At 38.6% G+C, this 17,761-nt stretch overlaps 1 protein-coding gene across 4 annotated transcripts; it reads left to right on the forward strand.

Moving 5' to 3' along the window:
• The first annotated feature begins 594 nt into the window (after nucleotides 1–594).
• Nucleotides 595–17,434, forward strand: LOC126248087 (uroporphyrinogen decarboxylase). 4 transcript variants are annotated; one of them, XM_049948746.1, is made up of 3 exons: nucleotides 922–971; nucleotides 1,065–1,147; nucleotides 16,151–17,434. In XM_049948746.1, exon 3 carries the CDS (start codon nucleotides 16,172–16,174, stop codon nucleotides 17,228–17,230), a length of 1,059 nt encoding a protein of 352 aa, XP_049804703.1. In that variant the 5' UTR covers nucleotides 922–971; nucleotides 1,065–1,147; nucleotides 16,151–16,171; the 3' UTR covers nucleotides 17,231–17,434. The 4 variants fall into 4 exon arrangements, with proteins under 4 accessions (XP_049804705.1, XP_049804703.1, XP_049804707.1 ...); XM_049948748.1 differs by lacking the exons at nucleotides 922–971; nucleotides 1,065–1,147 and adding an exon at nucleotides 595–737; XM_049948750.1 differs by lacking the exons at nucleotides 922–971; nucleotides 1,065–1,147 and adding an exon at nucleotides 1,541–1,672.
• Nucleotides 17,435–17,761: the final 327 nt, after the last annotated feature.

Below are 17,761 nucleotides of genomic sequence, written 5' to 3' on the forward strand. Positions count from 1 at the left end.
CCCTATGTTCCTGACGTTTCGGAAATCTTGAAGTAAAATGCAAGACTTTTTCAGGATTCTCCATCGTCACAAAATTCTCGGAATATCAGATGGCTTCAGCGGTATGGTAAGAACTTGTATGAAACAAGCTTTATTGCAAAGTTAACAAATACATCAACGTACACAAAACACAGCACAGTTACAGAACATTTTTAGAAATATTTACACCAATAATCAATCTATGTTTTTAGATATGTGTATGTATTTATGAACATGTATGATTCCCGAAAGAGACTGAGCAATTCTGTAGCTCTTTGTTTGCAGTGCATCCGCAACAACATTGCTGTTATTGTGGTTCCAAAACCTTAAGAACTTGTGAGTCTCCACAGTTCCTGCGACACTGTTTTCAAATATCCAACCAGAAAGTACAAGCGACAAACAAACTCGAGTTTCGAAAAATAGCCAAAGCAAACAACGGTGGCGCCAGTGTGAGTCAGCTTACCTGTATTTACTACAACACCCTGTGATATTCGGTCGAAATACCGACAAGCAACGGAACTGTACCAAAATTACGGCTAATGTTGGTTTTAATGCTATTTCATCGACCCACACATCAGACCAAAACTGTGAGCGCCAATGTTGCCCCCAGTATGTGGACACAGCCTAACCGCACTGTGTTCGTCCAGATCTCATTTTTTAGTTTTTTTTAAGGTCTGCTGATGTTCTACTTCACTGCTCGCTTTTCGCAAGCTTTGCCCGTAAGTCGCATTTCTCAATCGGACTTAGTTCGTCCTTCGTACTAAAACACGTGGCGTTTATCGCAATTCCTTTCGATGTCAAAACATTCCTTCTTCCCCTCCACCATCATCACAACCGTCATTACCACTTGGTTGCTGTTCATATTTAATTTATATCTCTGTTGTTCAGTACGTCAGAGTCCATATTAGTGTTTGTTTACATAAAATAAATGTATTGATCATGACGGCTGGGAGGTATTTGAAGCGGACTAATATCGAGCTGTTATCTTTTCCCCCTCTGTTTTTATTGTTTTGTGTGTAGTCATCATGTGAATATTTTCCCACTAGGTCAAATGTGCTTTATTTGATAACAGCTGAAATATCATCTACTACCGAATTTCAAGAATTTGGTGCCTATTGTGAACGAACAGGTAAACGAAATACTTGCGTGCCGCCGAAATTGGCGTACATAGTTTCTTAAGCTTTTTGCTGTGTGTAAACGAGGATTGATGCTCCGCGTAAGAGGTTATGTTTTTGTTGAGGTTATGTTTTTGTTGTTTGTGATAATGTAGCATCAGTAGTACGAACTTTCCGTATGTTCTAAGACGTGCTTGTATAGTTCCTGCTCAGTAAATAAAAGTACTTCGTTATTTTTTCTGATAGCGCAGAACTGTTTCTGTAAAATAAAGCTTCAAACGGCGTCGAGGATTTAAATGAATAAATTTCTGTTTGATAAATTGTGCTGAAATCCTATAGACTTTTTGCTGTCAACACAGGTATCATTAGATATTATTTAATTGTCCTGTCATGAACTACTACTCAGAGTGACAATTCTGTAAACTCGATGTGTGGGCATCGAAGTACAAATATGTATAGGGTGTTAGTGGACACTTACTGATCACATACGAATTGTATGGTATTTTGATGTTATTGATTTCTTCTACTTCAAAATACTGGTACGTGTCATGTAAGTAAAATTATGTAATTTACGTATGTCATTTCTTATGGCTTTACTTCTGTACTAGGATAATTGCATGGCAGTTGCTTTCACCATACTATTCCAATTATGCCCATTATAGTTTATTTCTAGTCCATTACTACAATTCTTCAATTACAGTCTATACTATTTCCAAGATTTTTGACATAATGACATTTATAAATAGCTCATGGTTGTTACCCTGCTTCTCGGCATCATGCCATTTTAGTATCCAAACTGATTTTGATTTTTCATATGGCAGTAAAGTTGTGATTTTGGGAGAATTAAGAGAAAGCTATCTACAGTTAACCTACTCTGTATTTAATGACTTTGCTCTATTACCCCAGGTAATTGTATGCCTAGTTTCCTATGAAAGACTGCACAAAATTGCACTGTTACCGGTAACTCATTCTGCCTCAAAGAATTGTTCTTATGGGGCAGCCACAACTGAATAAGTCCATTTTGAAAAATGATGAAACTGCAGGACAGGTGCTTAATCCAGTCTTTTGTTGTGCACACATGACTGGTTTCGGAAAAGTTAATGTTCCATCATCTGCATAAAAAATGAAATCACTTAATCTGTTGAGGTCATCCTCATCCCTTTTGGTTCCATGACAACAATGGGGTGAGGATGACCTCAGTTGATTGATTTTATTTTTTACACCAGATGATGGAACATTAACTGTTCAGAAACCAACCTTGTGTGCACAATAAAAGATTGTGGATTAAGCAGCTCTCTTGCTGTTTCTTCATTTTTCATTCTGCATCAGCAAATGCTGGTTTACATTGGCATAGTTGCATGCTATTTCCCCTTGCTTCTTCCTATCTCCTTCAGGTTTACACTCTTCTGTTGTTGAGAACACCACACACAGTATATTTGTTTGAATGTGGGTTGTGGTAACAAACTGGTCTCTAGTGTAGCCTAACATCTAGGTCGGGTTGAAAGGTGACAAGTGTGGGTGTGAGTTGATGAAGCTGACAGATGTGAATATGAAATCTTAATTTTGGCAATATACCGATCTGTAGCGTAGCAGAGAGTCTAGGTTTGGTGAAGGCAACAGTTTGATTGAGAGTATGCATTGTGGTATTGAAGGCTTAATTTAACACTTTAATTCCAATCTGTGAGAATTACATTTTCCATTGTTGTCGCCATTCAAAGCTGAGTGTCTAAGCAGAAGCACCAGATCGTTTACGTTGTTTATTCTTGATAATACGTCTAAACTACAGTAATGACACTCAAGAAATGCAAACAAGGGTAAAGTAGGCACCAGAATGCAGCTGTCCCTCTGTATTGGATTCTGTGTTGTAGTGCTGTTTCTTCAGAGATTAAAGCTATATATTTTACCATGACCCAAAGCCCAACCATTTTCGATTGTGAACAATCCTGTAACAAATTGCATGATCTAACGTCCCAGAAGTCAATGTGTCAGTCTCCTAGAACTTTCATATTGTTTTAAACTCTGCTGAAGTTTACCATGCATTTCTTATGGAATAGTACTCCTAGGTGGATGTACATGAAAAATGGCTTAATCACTGTATGGTAGTTGATTCCCAAACAAAAGTTGATGTCAGTAAGTTTTTTGCAGTAAAATTATCTTTGTACTGCAGTGACCTCACCCTCATGAATTGTAGACCATATCGAGATGGGGTGGCTTGCATTCCTCAACAATACATATAACAACCACTATGAAGGGGTATCTGTGGAGATACCAGACTAACCCATAGTTTCTGAACAGAGGCAGCAGCCTTTTCAGTAGTTTTGGGGACAACAGTCTAGATTATAAACTGATCTGCCTTTGTAATATAAGCAAACACATTTTTATTGTGCTGTTACTGTGAACAGCTGAATAACAATGGGAACTACAGCTTTTATTTCTCTTAAGGGCCTGCAGTTCTTCTATATTGTTTAGTGATGATGATACCATATTGGGTAAAATATTCTGTAGGTAAAATAGCTCCCCACTCAGATTGTGGAGCGGTAACTACCTAGTAGGATGTTATCGGGAAAACGAAAGCTGGCATTCTATGGGGGCAGAGTGTGGAATGTTAGATCCCTTAATTGGGTAGCTAGGTTAGAGAAGTGAAAAAGGGAAATAGATACATTGAAGTTATATTGGGAATTAGTGGAGTAAAAAAACAGGACTTCTGCTTATCAATACAAAATCAGACAGGGCTAATGCAGGAGTAGGCCTAAAAATAACAAGAAAATATTAATGTGCATATGCTGCTATGAACAGCCACATTGTTATAACCAAGATAGACATGAAACCAATATCCACCACAATGGTACAAGTTTGTATGCCAACTAGTGAGATTGACAGAATGTGTGATGAGATAAATGATAGTATTCAAATAGTTAAGGGAGATAAAAATTTGTGATGGTTGACTGGAGTTTGACAGTAGGAAAAAAAAGAGAAGGAAAAATAGTACGATAACATGGACTGGGAAAAAAGAAATGAGAGGAAGCTGCCTACTAGAATTTTCCCACGCATAATTAAATTGTCACTAACACTTGATTTTAGAATCATGAAAGAAGGGTGTTAACATGGAAGAGACCTGGGGACGTGGGAAGCTTTCAGATTGATTGTGAGGGTAAGACAGATTTCAAAAAGAGATTTTAAACTGTAAGACATTTCCAGAGGCAGATGTGGGCTTTTACCATAATTTATTGGTTATCAATTGCAGACCAAAGCTGAAGAACCTGTGAAAAGGTAGGAAATTCAGGAGACCTGGTTAAATTGAAGTTTCAGAGAAAGCGTTAGGCAACATTGGATGGAAATGGTAAAGGCATACAATAAAAGACAAATGGGTAGCTTTGAGAGATGAAATAAGAAATGCAGCAAAGGAATCACACAGGCAACAAAAGAATGTGTAGTAGAAATACCTGGATAACTCAGAGGGCATTGAATTTAATTGACAAGAGGAACAGAATATAGAAATAGAGCAAATAAATTAGATGAAAAACAGTGCAGATGATCAAAAAATGAGATTGACAGAAAGTACAAAATGTATAAGCAGGACTAGGCTAAAGGACAAATATAAGGCTGTATAAGTATGCATAAATTGGAGCAAGAGGAGAGAGAACTTTGGGGGAAATTGAAGCAACTGTGTGAATATGAAGAGTTCAGATGGCGAGACAGTACTAACAAGGGAACCTCCCCATCGCACCCCCCTCAGATTTAGTTATAAGTTGGCACAGTGGATAGGCCTTTAAAAACTGAACACACATCAATCGAGAAAACAGAAAGAAGTTGTGTGGAACTATGAAAAAATGAGCAAAATATATAAACTGAGTAGTCCATGTGTAAGATAAGCAACATCAAGGACAGTATATGGACCGGAGCGTCGTGGTCCCGTGGTTAGCGTGAGCAGCTGCGGAACGAGAGGTCCTTGGTTCAAGTCTTCCCTTGAGTGAAAAGTTTAATTTTTTTATTTTCAGTTTATGTGACAAACTATTATTTTTTCATCAGTTTTTTGGGAGTGATTATCACATCCACAAGAAAACCTAAATTGAGCAAGATAGAAGAATCTTTTTACCCATTCGCCAAGTGTACAAGTTAGGTGGGTCGACAACAAATTCCTGTCATGTGACGCACATGCCGTCACCAGTGTCGTATAGAATATATCAGACGTGTTTTTCTGTGGAGGAATCGGTTGACCTATGACCTTGCGATCAAATGTTTTCAGTTCCCATTGGAGAGGCACGTCCTTTCGTCTACTAATCGCACAGTTTTGCGGTGCGGTCGCAAAACACAGACACTAAACTTATTACAGTGAACAGTGACGTCAATGAATGAATGGACAGATCATAACTTTGCGAAAATAAAGAAAGTAAAATTTTCACTCGAGGGACGACTTGAACCAAGGACCTCTTGCTCCGTACCTGCTCACATTAATCACGGGACCACGGCGATACTACGCTTACGCGCTCCTTGATGTTGCTTGTGTTGCACATGGACTACTCAGTTTGTATATTTTGCTTGTTTTTTCATAGTTACACACAACTTCTTCCTGTTTTCTCGATTGATCTTTGTTCAGTTTTTCAAGGCCTATCCACTGTGCCAACTTATAACTAAATCTGAGGGGGGTGCGATGGAGAGGTTCCCTTGTAAGCAAAGAAGGAAAAGCTGAAAGGTGGAATGAATATATAGAGGGTCTATATCAGGGGAACAAACTTTAGGATAATGTAGAAAGAGAAGAAGAAGAAAGTGAAGATGAGGTGGGAGATATGGTACTATGAGAAGAATTTGACAGAGCATAGAAAGACCTAATTGAAACAAGGCCTGTGATGTAGGTGACATTCCCTCAGAATTAGTGACATCCTTGGGAGAGCTTGCCATGACAAAATTATTCCACCTGGTGTGTGAGATATACAAGACAGATGAAACAGACTTCAAAAAGAATGTAATAATTCCAAAGAAGGCAGGTGCAAGTCATGGTTGCAGAATATTTGGACAAATTAGTTACAGATGAGTGGAAAAGGTAGTGGAGAAGATAAGTTTGGGTTTTGGAGAAAGGTAGGTACATGCGAGGTAATACTGACCCTCCAACTTATCTTCAAAGAGATGTTAAAGAAAGACAAATTTACATTTCTAGCATTTGTAGATTTAGAGAAAGTTTTTGACTGTGTGAACAGGTCGGGTCCGTTTGTTACCATTAGATCTAACATATTTCCATCATGATGGGTGTTCTGAACTATCTGTTATAGGTAGTTATCAGAATGATGTTCAGTAACATTTTACAGGATGTCTTGTCACGCCCACCACCAATATTGTCAAGACCAATACATTTGGCCCTGGGATCGTCATGGTGTGTTTTGACAATTACAATGTGTTTTCTTTAATTACAGTATGTGTTCACTCCTACTCATTATTTGCACTGTTAATGTTTGACTAAACAAACAAACAGTTACTAGTACCCACTATTGTTGATTCTGTATTTTTCAAATCATAAAAAGTAAAATTGATTATTATAACAACATAGAGAATCATTATGGTTACAGGTTTTCATATAGAGCACTATTCATTTAATTTATATATCCTCCATCTTTAACCTTTTCTAAAGTTATTATGAATGTTCATCCTTACTTGGTTATTTATCCTGTCAGTAAATTTAGTTGTCAGTGACAGTAAATGTTGAAGCTACTGAACTCTTGTTAGTTGGTGTCAGGTGGCTATTAACATCTCCTACTAGGCATCAGTCTGCAGTGGGCACTTTTAATACTGTTGCTGGCGTGCTAATTGGCACATGTATTTTGAGTCCCATATCAGCCTGCCTTACAATGATGGCTGTACATGAGTGTTAGAATGTTGTTGTTAAATGCAGTAGTGAATGAGCACAAAGTGTGAAGGTTTGGTGCATCAGTAGAAATGATACATAATCGGAAATACAGAAGCGTCCGATTCCACCCGTCTGCTTTCACCCATGACATCACAAATATGGCGGAAACGACCATGCGCTAAAACTCCAATATGGTGCCTATGACGTCATTACGTAAACATGACCACAAATACGAAAATACATTGAAAAACCAACACACACACGTTCCACAAAAAGCCTAATGAAACTAACGGGACAAGCGTGTGAAATTGGGGGTTTTTGGGTGGGGAAAAAATAAATATAAAAATTTAGACACCCACCCCCATACAAAACCACTCAAAAAAAAAAAAAAACAGACATCACAAAACTCCCCAAATACCACTAAACACAATATCATCTGGAATTGGACGCTTCCCTTGACCTATATAGCTCAACAGCAGCTCCCGATCCCATAAATTAGGACCTAACTCTTCCCTTGACCTATATAGCTCAAAAACATCTCCCAATACCAACATTCACAGCCACACATTGGGATCGAACACTTCCCTTGACCTCTTATCCTTACGACATCTCCACATACAGCCGTCCCTGGTCAAGGCACCGGAACTTTACGTTAGCCTCATTTCTTCACGACATACTGAACACTTCACGACTTCATCCAAAAATTAGAATAGCTGAAGAAATTTTATTAGAGACAAAGCAGCCGACAACCGAAAACTGTTGACCCTGTCAGTCATATCCATACCTACCAAAGACATAAAAAAGCAATTTACCAAAATTCACACACGACGCCACACTTGCAAACTAAACCAAAAACATCACCTAACACACCACCAGAGAGCACCACTGATCGCATCAAAACGACACCTACAAACACGCCACTCTCACAAACTAAATTCCGCGCCATTGTGACGTCACACGCCACAACAGCCTTACGTCATGGGTCAAAGCCGACGGGTGGGATCGGACGCTTCGGTCGACCCTTTTTTTGATAAGAAGTGCACTGGCAAGAAAATATCTGACAAGCTTCTAAACTGATATGATAGTGAATGTACTAATTTATGCCCGAGATTAAACAAATCTACAGGAGTCAGACCATAAATGTTCATCTCAATTGGGTGTCTATTACTAGAATGATACTGACTGCTGTACACTGAGAGCTAATGCCTCATCTTGTTTCAGTTTAGGCTTTGACCCTAGTGCTTTTCATTTATTTGAGCTACTTAAAAAACATCTGGCAGGGAAAACCTAGAGAAATGTGGAGCACAAGACACTAATGTTTTGCTGTAGGGCCTAGTTATGACAGCAGCCAATAGCTTTCTACACAATACAAAGCATGGAACAACTAAAATTACCACAGCAACATATGATAGTACCAGTCTTCCTGAATTTCTGGGAAAAAATCTTGAGCAACCAATAAAGACCACTATAATATAAAACATACTTTTTCTTCCACTTTAGTATAGTTTGCAGGGTAAAGCTGCAAAAAACTGGAAGCAAATAAACATTTTATGTTTCAGTGTTCTTTTGATTTTCAAGTGATATTTCTAGATGAGAGTTGGTTGTATGAAAGCAATGCTTTGCAAATTAATGCCTCACCTGTAAAAAAATTATCCAACTTTGTTCCCACATATTTCAGAAAATATTCAGCATCGTGTACAAAAGATTCTTATCTAGGTGTGACCTGTGCATACAACAAAGATAAATCTCTTTCACTAGTTGATTTCAGTGTAATTACCCCAAATATATCCTGTCTTTGTGGACATGGCCAGGACTGGGTATTGCAATTGTGAGTAGCTGAATTTGTCAGTTCAGCAGTGGTTTTTATATTTTGTCTTGAGTGTTGCCATTACAAATTCCAACATTGTCTTTTTTTACTAAGACAATTGTTTTGAACTGTGTTATTTTTAAATTCTGTAATTGTGGTATTTCAGACTTTTTTTACTTGGGAAAAATATGTAGTGATGTTGATTTGTGACTAGAGATTTATTTGACTGTTACTGTTTGCAACAACAATCTACTCAAAACCTGACCAAATGTAAGCAGTGTTAGTTGTCATTTAACATCAGTGGCATTCCGCTGCAGAGTGAAAATCTCATTCTGGAAACATCCCCCAGGCTGTGGCTAAGCCATGTCTCCACAATATCCTTTCTTCCAGGAGTGCTAGTTCTGCAAGGTTCACAGGAGAGCTTCTGTGAAGTTTGGAAGGTAGGAGAAAAGGTACTGGCAGAATTGAAGCTGTGAGGACGGGTCGGAGTCGTGCTTGGGTAGCTCAGATGGTAGAGCACTTGCTCACGAAAGGCTAAGGTCCCGAGTTCGAGTCTCAGTCCGGCACACAGTTTTAATCTGCCAGGAAGTTTCAGTTATTAAGATACTACAAACTGAAACTACCAATGAGAAAGAAAGCTGTGCCTCGAACCATCTTAATTTCATATGGAGCTGTGAATGTCTGTAATCAAGTATAAGCATAAGGAAACAAAAATAATGAAATAAAAGTTAAAAAATGTTTGTAGAATGCTTTCCGACTGCCGTGGAAATAATTTTGTAACTTCTTTTAAAATATGAATTCTAATTTCAGAACAAATTTTTAACCCCTGCATGAGGCCAACAACCCTTCTGTGAGTACTTGCATGGTGAAAATGGATGCCCAAGCCATTGCAGTGCTTCTTTCTTTTCTGTGTTGCATGCAATGTTACTTTCTGGCTATATTTTTTCTCTGACTTATTCTCTAGGAAAGGTTCCCTACTGACAAACGAGTTTTCTCGTCGGACATTGATTCTTATTTCTCCCTCTTTCTTCCCTTATTTTACACCACATATTTCATTTAACTTCAGTACCCACATCTGGGTTTGACTTCTACCATTTCAAATTTACAAATAGTGCAAAATAGTGCAAGCTGTGCTGGGAAGGTCACTCAGTGGTCTCTCTCTCTCTCTCTCTCTCTCTCTCTCTCTCTCTCTGTGTGTGTGTGTGTGTGTGTGTGTGTGTGTGTGTGTGTGTGTGTGTGTGTGTGTGCGTGCGCGTGCGTGCGCATGGGGGGGGGGGAGAGAGAGAGAGAGAGAGAGAGAGAGAGAGAGAGAGAGAGAGAGAGAGAGCATACAGGGATCACACAATTGTGTCTGAACTGTCACTTCCCTGGGCCTGCCCATTTGGAACACTAGGACTTCAGGCAGTGGGCATCATGTGAGATGGACTTTGCTATGGGTGGGTGGTGCCCATGGAGAGAGCCCTTGTTTGGAGTACGCGGCATCATGAATTGATGCAAGTTATCAACTGGTGGCTGTGTGACCCCAGTGGTCTCTTCAGATAGACTGTAATTCAGTGCAGATCATCGTGATGCTACGAACTTTCCATCCTTGGTTCCAACATGGGGGACAATGGAACCAAGGTACGTGCAGACGCTTATTTCCCTTAATTCCTCTTGTGCATCTGAACAGCTATAGGATTGTTTTTCTCTATTAAACCAGTGTTTTTGTGAAGAATATTGAAAACGTGTAGAAAACTCTCTTCCTGTATCAAATTACAAAATGGTTCCATCTTAGTTAAGATGGAAAACGCTACCTATTTCCAGCTGTTACTTTCTTGTAAATGTTTGGTGATGTACCTGTTGCCATCACACACTATAAGAACCACAAGATGGTACAGGAATTGCTATTTCATCTGGACCTGGCTCTGCAGATGGATGAAGAATTACGCGAACACTTGGAGAGGCGAGGGATCCACTCTATGTGTTACGTGCATCAAGGCTCAACAGATAAAATTCACAATGATTCACATATCCTTGCATTTGAGAGAGATTCATGTCCGTGAAAAAGTCAAAATCATGCATTATCTCTGTGATGTGAAGCCGTATTTCCCACCCTCAGTGCAGTGTCTGAAAATTCACCACTTCAGACTTACATCTTCTTGGTGTATATACAACCTGATTTATGGCCACTTCACAGAAATGTACCACATCTATGTTGTTTGTTGGTCCATCCCCAAAGTTTGCTAGCCTACTCAAGGCAAGCAAAATCCAGGAACTGAAGGCCAAAAATTGACTGTCGTATTTTGAAGCTTGGAAAAAAATATGAAGTATACCGTTATTGTGGCCAGGTTGTCTGCAGTAATCGGTATATTTATTACCTCGACATTGACATCTGGTAATCACAAAAATAAACTTGACCATGAGGTGCAATAGTGCCAAAAGATAGAGAGAAGGAAGGTAAGTAATATCATGATTCCTGAGGCACCATCTTAGGGAACTACACTCCACACCCAACTAGAGAAACATCATTATTCCCTGGCGATTATTGGTGAGAGCTCCATTGCAGCAACCCTCTCAGTGGGGGACTTTCCTCAGACCAAAGACCTAATACCCTCCTGTAGCTGAAGGAGCCATGGACTGTGGGTCCCAGGGCTGCCTGCTCATCTTCCATTCATATACACACTGGACAAGCCCTTATGCGTATCTTTACTACCAAATGTCATGTAAGAGGAGGAGGAGGAGAAGAAATCTTGGGAGAAGGAAGTTCCAGTGAACCAAGAGGCACCAAATACCCCTATGCTGTCAGACTCTTAACTATTGTTTATTGACAGTGTTCTACCCCCATTGGTGACAGACAGTTATACTGGGGTGTGACCTGTCTCTCCGTCCCCTTAACCTCTAACCAGAATACCCTCAATAAGATGATCCAGTGGAACTGCAATGAATATTACTGTTACCTGCTGGAACTTCAATATTTCCTCTTGTTCTGTAAGCTGTGTTGCTCTTCATCGGTGATCATTCTCCAGCTCCTTGAGGTTACTGTGTGTTCTTTCGGAACCATACTTGACCCAAAAGATCTTCAGGGTCGTCAGTGAGTTGATTGCTCCCTGTACTGTCTTGGAAGCTAGAGCAGTGTGAGTGCAAAACAAGAATCACCATTTGTATCATCCCCAGGGGGCTCACAGCTCTTTCGTGGGTATGCATGAGTCATAAAGCTCTACTGCAGCCTTTCTTCTTTTCTGGACTGCTTTAGCTTCCCCTAACTCTTCTTTCCTTGTCCATATTAGTTCCCTTTTCCACTACCTTTCCCTCTCTTGGTGTTCTTATTTATGTCAGCCAGCTATCCTCCTTACTTAGTTTCATTTTGTGGTTTTGGTTTGTTTGATTTTCCTCCTCTCTTTTGGCTCTTCTTTTGTGGTCTCTTTTAGGGGTTTGACCTCCATCTCTAAATCTGAAACCTGTAGTGTGAGCCAGATGGTGAAGAACTCCCTCCCTAGTGTCTTTGATGTGGCTTCCTCTCCTTCTCCCCCTCCCACTCCCTCTCTCTCCCCCTTGTCCCCCCTCCCTCCTCTCTCTCCTCTCCCACCCACTCCCATTCCCTCTCTCTCTCCCTTGTCCCCCTTCCCCTCCCTCCTCCCTCTCCCACTTCCATCCCCCCCCCCTCTCTCTCTTTCTTCTCTGTCATACTTTGCAAGGTCCTTGTACCAGTTGCCACATACAGCTTAAAAACACACTCATAACAACAGTGATCAGTGAACTAAAGTTAGGGAAATAAGGTTCTGATTAACAATGACCAAGAAAATGAAAAGGGGCATTTTAAAGTCTGACTTGGACATCACACAAGAGAGAGATCAGTGATAAATCCAGATTAAGATTATTTGTCAATATTAAAAGAATGGGACTGAGCAGCCAACTGTCAGTTTGAGAAATCAGGCAGTTGTAGCAAAGAGAACTGAAATGGCAGAAAGTCAGAAGTGAAAATGTGTTTTTTAACAAACAAATGTGGAGAGCACTAATTCACTGCATTGTTTGGTTTAGTCAGTTAATTGAGAGAATATGGATACAGAGACATGAGGTTTGGTCCCTGGTCAGTCTTAAGATTTTTCACTTCTTTCACCACTGACAATGGTTGTTACAAAAAATGCGGAGGTGCTCTGTGATTTGGAATTCAAATTAAACTGTGTGTTTCCCCTATAACTGGCTGAGTCAGTCATTTCATCAGTGGTCGAAGAATGGCAAAGGCGTGCCACCACAAACAGGACTATGCATAGTAAAGTACTGTGGTGTTTAAACCACTCTTCAGATTGATGACAGCTTTGCTTTACTTATGGTAATCAGAAAGGATGGTGCTAAAAAGAAGGAAAATTGATCTCATAGCCAAGTTTTGTTTAAAATTACTGAGCAGTGTGAAGTTATAACAATGTATGGCTACTTTTGTGTTGTATCTTACACTTCAAAAACTTTGAAATTCTTGTTTTTTTTTGTTTTTTTTTTTTTTTTTTTTTTTTTTTTTTGCCCCCCCTAGGGAGTGCGCAGGGAGAGAGGGGTGGGGGAGTACAGATTGATGGAGAGTACGGTATTGGGAGTAATGTAAGCTTCGTGTTTTGGTGGAGTGTATTGCAGTATATTTCCAGATAATCAAAGGCATGGGGCACATTAAGTCAGAAATGGAACACCTACAGCCAACCTTATGATGCTATCTATTATATGGCTACCAGTTTTGGTGCTTCAGTACACCATCTTCAGGCCTTAACTGATGCTGAGGGAGTAACTTCAATAGTATACCTGATTGGAGTTAACCCCCTCTGCGTCAGTTAAGGCCTGAAGATGGTGTACTGAAGCACCGAAACTGATAGCCATATAATAAATAACATCACAAGGATGGCTGTAGGTGTTCCATTTTATTACATAAATGAATGGCTGAAGTCCCTCAAACCTCCAATCAGAAGGATGGTCATACAAAAATGTTAAGTCACTGTTGTGCAAGAACAATTTCTGCAGTTTTTCTGTAATACTTTATGTTGTAACTTGGGAAAGTATTGGGATAAACACTTCAACTGGTGATAGGCACTGCATTGAGTGAGGGAGGGATAGTGATAAGTCTTTGGATTTGCATTATTAGTCATTATTAATCATCCACTCTATTTTCCTTTCATTATTTCTTATTCTCCAGTTAGCTTTTTCATGTTTTAAGCCTTTGTATATGGCAGATATTTTAGTGGTAGGTGAGGTTTACTCTGTTGTTAGTATGGTTCTTGAAGAATATATTCAGCAAGCATGTTTTTAAAATGCCTCAAACGGACTTTGAATCAGTTAATGGCTGACTTAATTCTACAGAAGTTGATTAATTGGAATGAAGAGCTTTTGCTTCAAAAGGGTAACAAAAATTTCAGCACCCTGTCAACTTTTGTCATTGTAACAGAATGTCATATTCTGAAGTCAGCTGAACTACGGGCACTAATATGTGTGTGATCCACATTCATGCAGAATTCTACAATCCAATGAGTGGGGCCAATTCAAATGTGTTACCCAATCATGTACTCCTCATGTGTAAATATTGAGCCTCTTCCCATAACTATAGATTTGCAAGTGGCACTTAACACTGCGTGTGGAATTTCTAATTAGCCTATGATAATTGCAATAAATAGTAATAAATAGGTAACACTAAGAGGGTGCTGGAAACAAGCTTGGGCATTTAATGGTGTTTCATGATGTTTTCCTAAAATTAGGGGCAACAGTGATTTGTATTTGGAGTCAAATAACAGCTCCACACACAACAACTGATTCATAACCATTGAAAAATGGCCTTGGTGGACAAAATCGGTTGTGTTGATTAGAAATTAAAGAGCAGCTGGTGCTGTTATTTGATTCCATTTAATTAAAAATCACATTCATTGCTGCACATTAAGGTTGTCTTTAGCACAAACATGGGTGCACAAGGCTGCAACAACAATTTTTTTATCACTTCCTAAGTGACATAAAATGTCTGTGAATGTAAAATGACTTGTTCTGCATCATTAACGTTTATTGTACAAAACTACCTGTGAAACACTAAAGTAAGTAACTGCAGTTTCAGAACTTACACCATCATGTTCTTCATGCTGGACAATAAATTAATGATTATTATGTTGTATATAAAATCATATTCCAAATAACATATTAATTAGTAAATGCTATTACATATAACACTATTGGAGTTAGTAGAGGCTTCTAGTAGAGTTTTTCTTCATTGCATACAAGTAATCTCATTAACTAAAGGATGAATGTTTTACAAAGAAATCAATCTGGTATATAAATGTGTGTAATAGACAAAAATATGTAAACACATACATACAGGCTTAAGAAAAATAAGAATAATTTTTCGAAGTTGTTACAAAATTAAGTTGTACCAAAATTAAGTTCTTAATGATGAGACTAAAAAGTATGAGATTAATCACAAAATCCAATAAAAATAGTTTTGGAGTTGGTTTGGTTAAAATATGTGGAATAAATGGTATTTTGGAATGCAGCCAAGTGACAATGCTGTCTCACTCTGATTTATTTCTTACCAAGTATATGATTCGTTTTTTATCCAGTCTTCACTGTATTTAAGTTAATATTCCATTTCTAATTTTCCTGTTGCTGTTGAGATGGTACTTTTACCACAAACGAATAATTTTTAATCTATAAAGAGAATCTGTGTACAAAATTTGTCAAGTTGTTGCATGTTCAAGTCCACATTAAGTTGTAGGTCACTTTGGTAAGGCAGTTCGCAACTAAGAACAATCAAAGGTTGTGTTAAATCCTGTAGGATACTAAAACACAGTTACATGCAAACCATGTTGATGACAGTTGTGCTTTAATGATTTGGATTAAAAATTACAGTTTCATATTATAAAGAATAAATCTATCAGTAGAACAGGAATGTCGAGGGAACACGCAGAGAAATGTAAATTTAGGTATTGAGATACTTGTGCAGTTATGACTCTCCAGTCATGAGATCTTATTTTCTGCTTATAATCCTGTAACATAATAATAATAATAATAATAATAATAATTTTTAATCAGTATGCAGTGAAGAGTAAGCAGTAATGGTTTTTTATCAATATTTACTATCAAAAACAGTCTTGATCACAATTTATTTATTATGGTGACTGGTTTTGACCACTACTGTGATCATCTTCAGACCAATGAGTAAGAACCTCCTTCTGCTGGAGAATCACTACTTGATTCTCCAGCAGAAGGAGGTTCTTACTCATTGGTCTGAAGATGATCACAGTAGTGGTCAAAACCAGTCACCATAATAAATAAATTGTGATCAAGACTGTTTTTAATAGTAAATATTTGTAACACATTGATCACTGTCACTCCCATAATGTATTCAAAAGTAATGTTTATTATTATCTTTTTCAGGTGTGACTTTCCAATATCAAAATGAACTTTCCAGCTTTAAAGAATGACAGGCTTTTAAGAGCAGCTCGTGGTGAGGAAGTGGACAAGATTCCAGTATGGATAATGAGACAGGCAGGCAGATATCTCCCAGAATTTCGTGATCTTCGTCAAAAGTATGACTTTTTCACGATGTGTCAAACTCCAGCTCTAGCAGCAGAAGTGTCTATTCAACCTATACAGAGATTTGATCTTGATGCATGCATAATATTTTCTGATATCTTGGTAATTCCTCAAGCTTTAGGAGTGCATGTTGAAATGAAACCTAGTGTGGGCCCCGTTTTGGAACCTCTGGTTGAACCCGAAGACATTACCAAACTTGAAGTGCCAGTTAATGTAAATGAGAAACTTGGCTACGTTGCAGAAGCAATCACACTGACGCGTCACAAGTTGGAAGGAAAAGTTCCTCTTATCGGCTTTTCTGGGGCCCCTTGGACTTTGATGGCATACATGATTGAAGGTGGTGGATCAAAGACACTTTCAAAGGCAAAAGCGTGGTTATATAAATATCCAGATGCCAGCAAGAAATTATTAACTATCTTAACTGATGCTGTTGTTGATTATATGATAATGCAGGCTGCTGCTGGTGCTCAGTTGTTGCAACTCTTTGAATCAAATGCTGAATACCTAGGTCCTGACCTGTTCTGTAAATTTGCTCTTCCTTATATTCGTGATATCTGTAAAAGAGTAAAAACTGGCTGTTCTAGTGTTGGTGTAGGCAACATTCCAATGACAATATTTGCTAAAGGTGCACATTATGCTCTGGAGGAGCTTTCTGGAAGTGGTTATGATGTGGTAGGTATCGATTGGACTGTAGATCCCACGGAGGCAAGAAACAGAACAGGGGGAACTGTAACACTCCAAGGGAATTTGGATCCATGTGCTCTATATTCCCCTCCAGAACAGCTGAAAAGACTGGCATCAGAAATGGTACAAAATTTTGGGAAGACTAAATATATAGCAAATCTTGGGCATGGAATATATCCTGATGTTGATCCAGCACATGTAAAGATTTTAATAGATGCGATACATGATGTGAAGTAAGAACTGTCATGGACTTAATATAATTGAACTTTAAGGTGAAGCTGTATCATACAGTTTTGTATTTTGGATGTTCATTTATTAAAATAAATGTACCAGAAATATTTCTCTGAGGTCAAAATTAACCAAAAAAAATGGTTTAACCCTTGAGTAGGTGCGGCTGTGTATAAAGTGCGCCCACCACAAATAAAATTGTTTTGCACCGTTGTATTGTTGTTTCAGAATTTTCAGCCCATACCTTTTCCTTCATTATCTCTTCAACCAACACAGTGGTGAATTGTGTTGTCATACATCCAAGTGAAGATCAGTAATATAAAATAAACAGCAAACTACTGAGAAAAAAATTTACTATCTATGCAAGAAAATGACCCATATTACAAGCTGGCAGCACAATCCCAGAATGAAGCAGTTCTGTTTGATATAATTAGTAATCAAATAAACAGTTGGCTGGGATCTGATGCAACTATTCTGTTTCATGCTCTGAATGGGTCATTACTGAGGGGTAAATACCTATCCATCGCAACAGAGTGCTAT

Source organism: Schistocerca nitens, chromosome 3 (genome assembly GCF_023898315.1).
Source record: "Schistocerca nitens isolate TAMUIC-IGC-003100 chromosome 3, iqSchNite1.1, whole genome shotgun sequence".
NCBI lineage: Eukaryota > Metazoa > Arthropoda > Insecta > Orthoptera > Acrididae > Schistocerca > Schistocerca nitens.

Coding starts and splice junctions, on each gene's coding strand:
- LOC126248087 (XM_049948748.1), top strand. CDS start 16,172: ATGAACTTTCCAGCTTTAAAGAATGACAGGCTTTTAAGAGCAGCTCGT.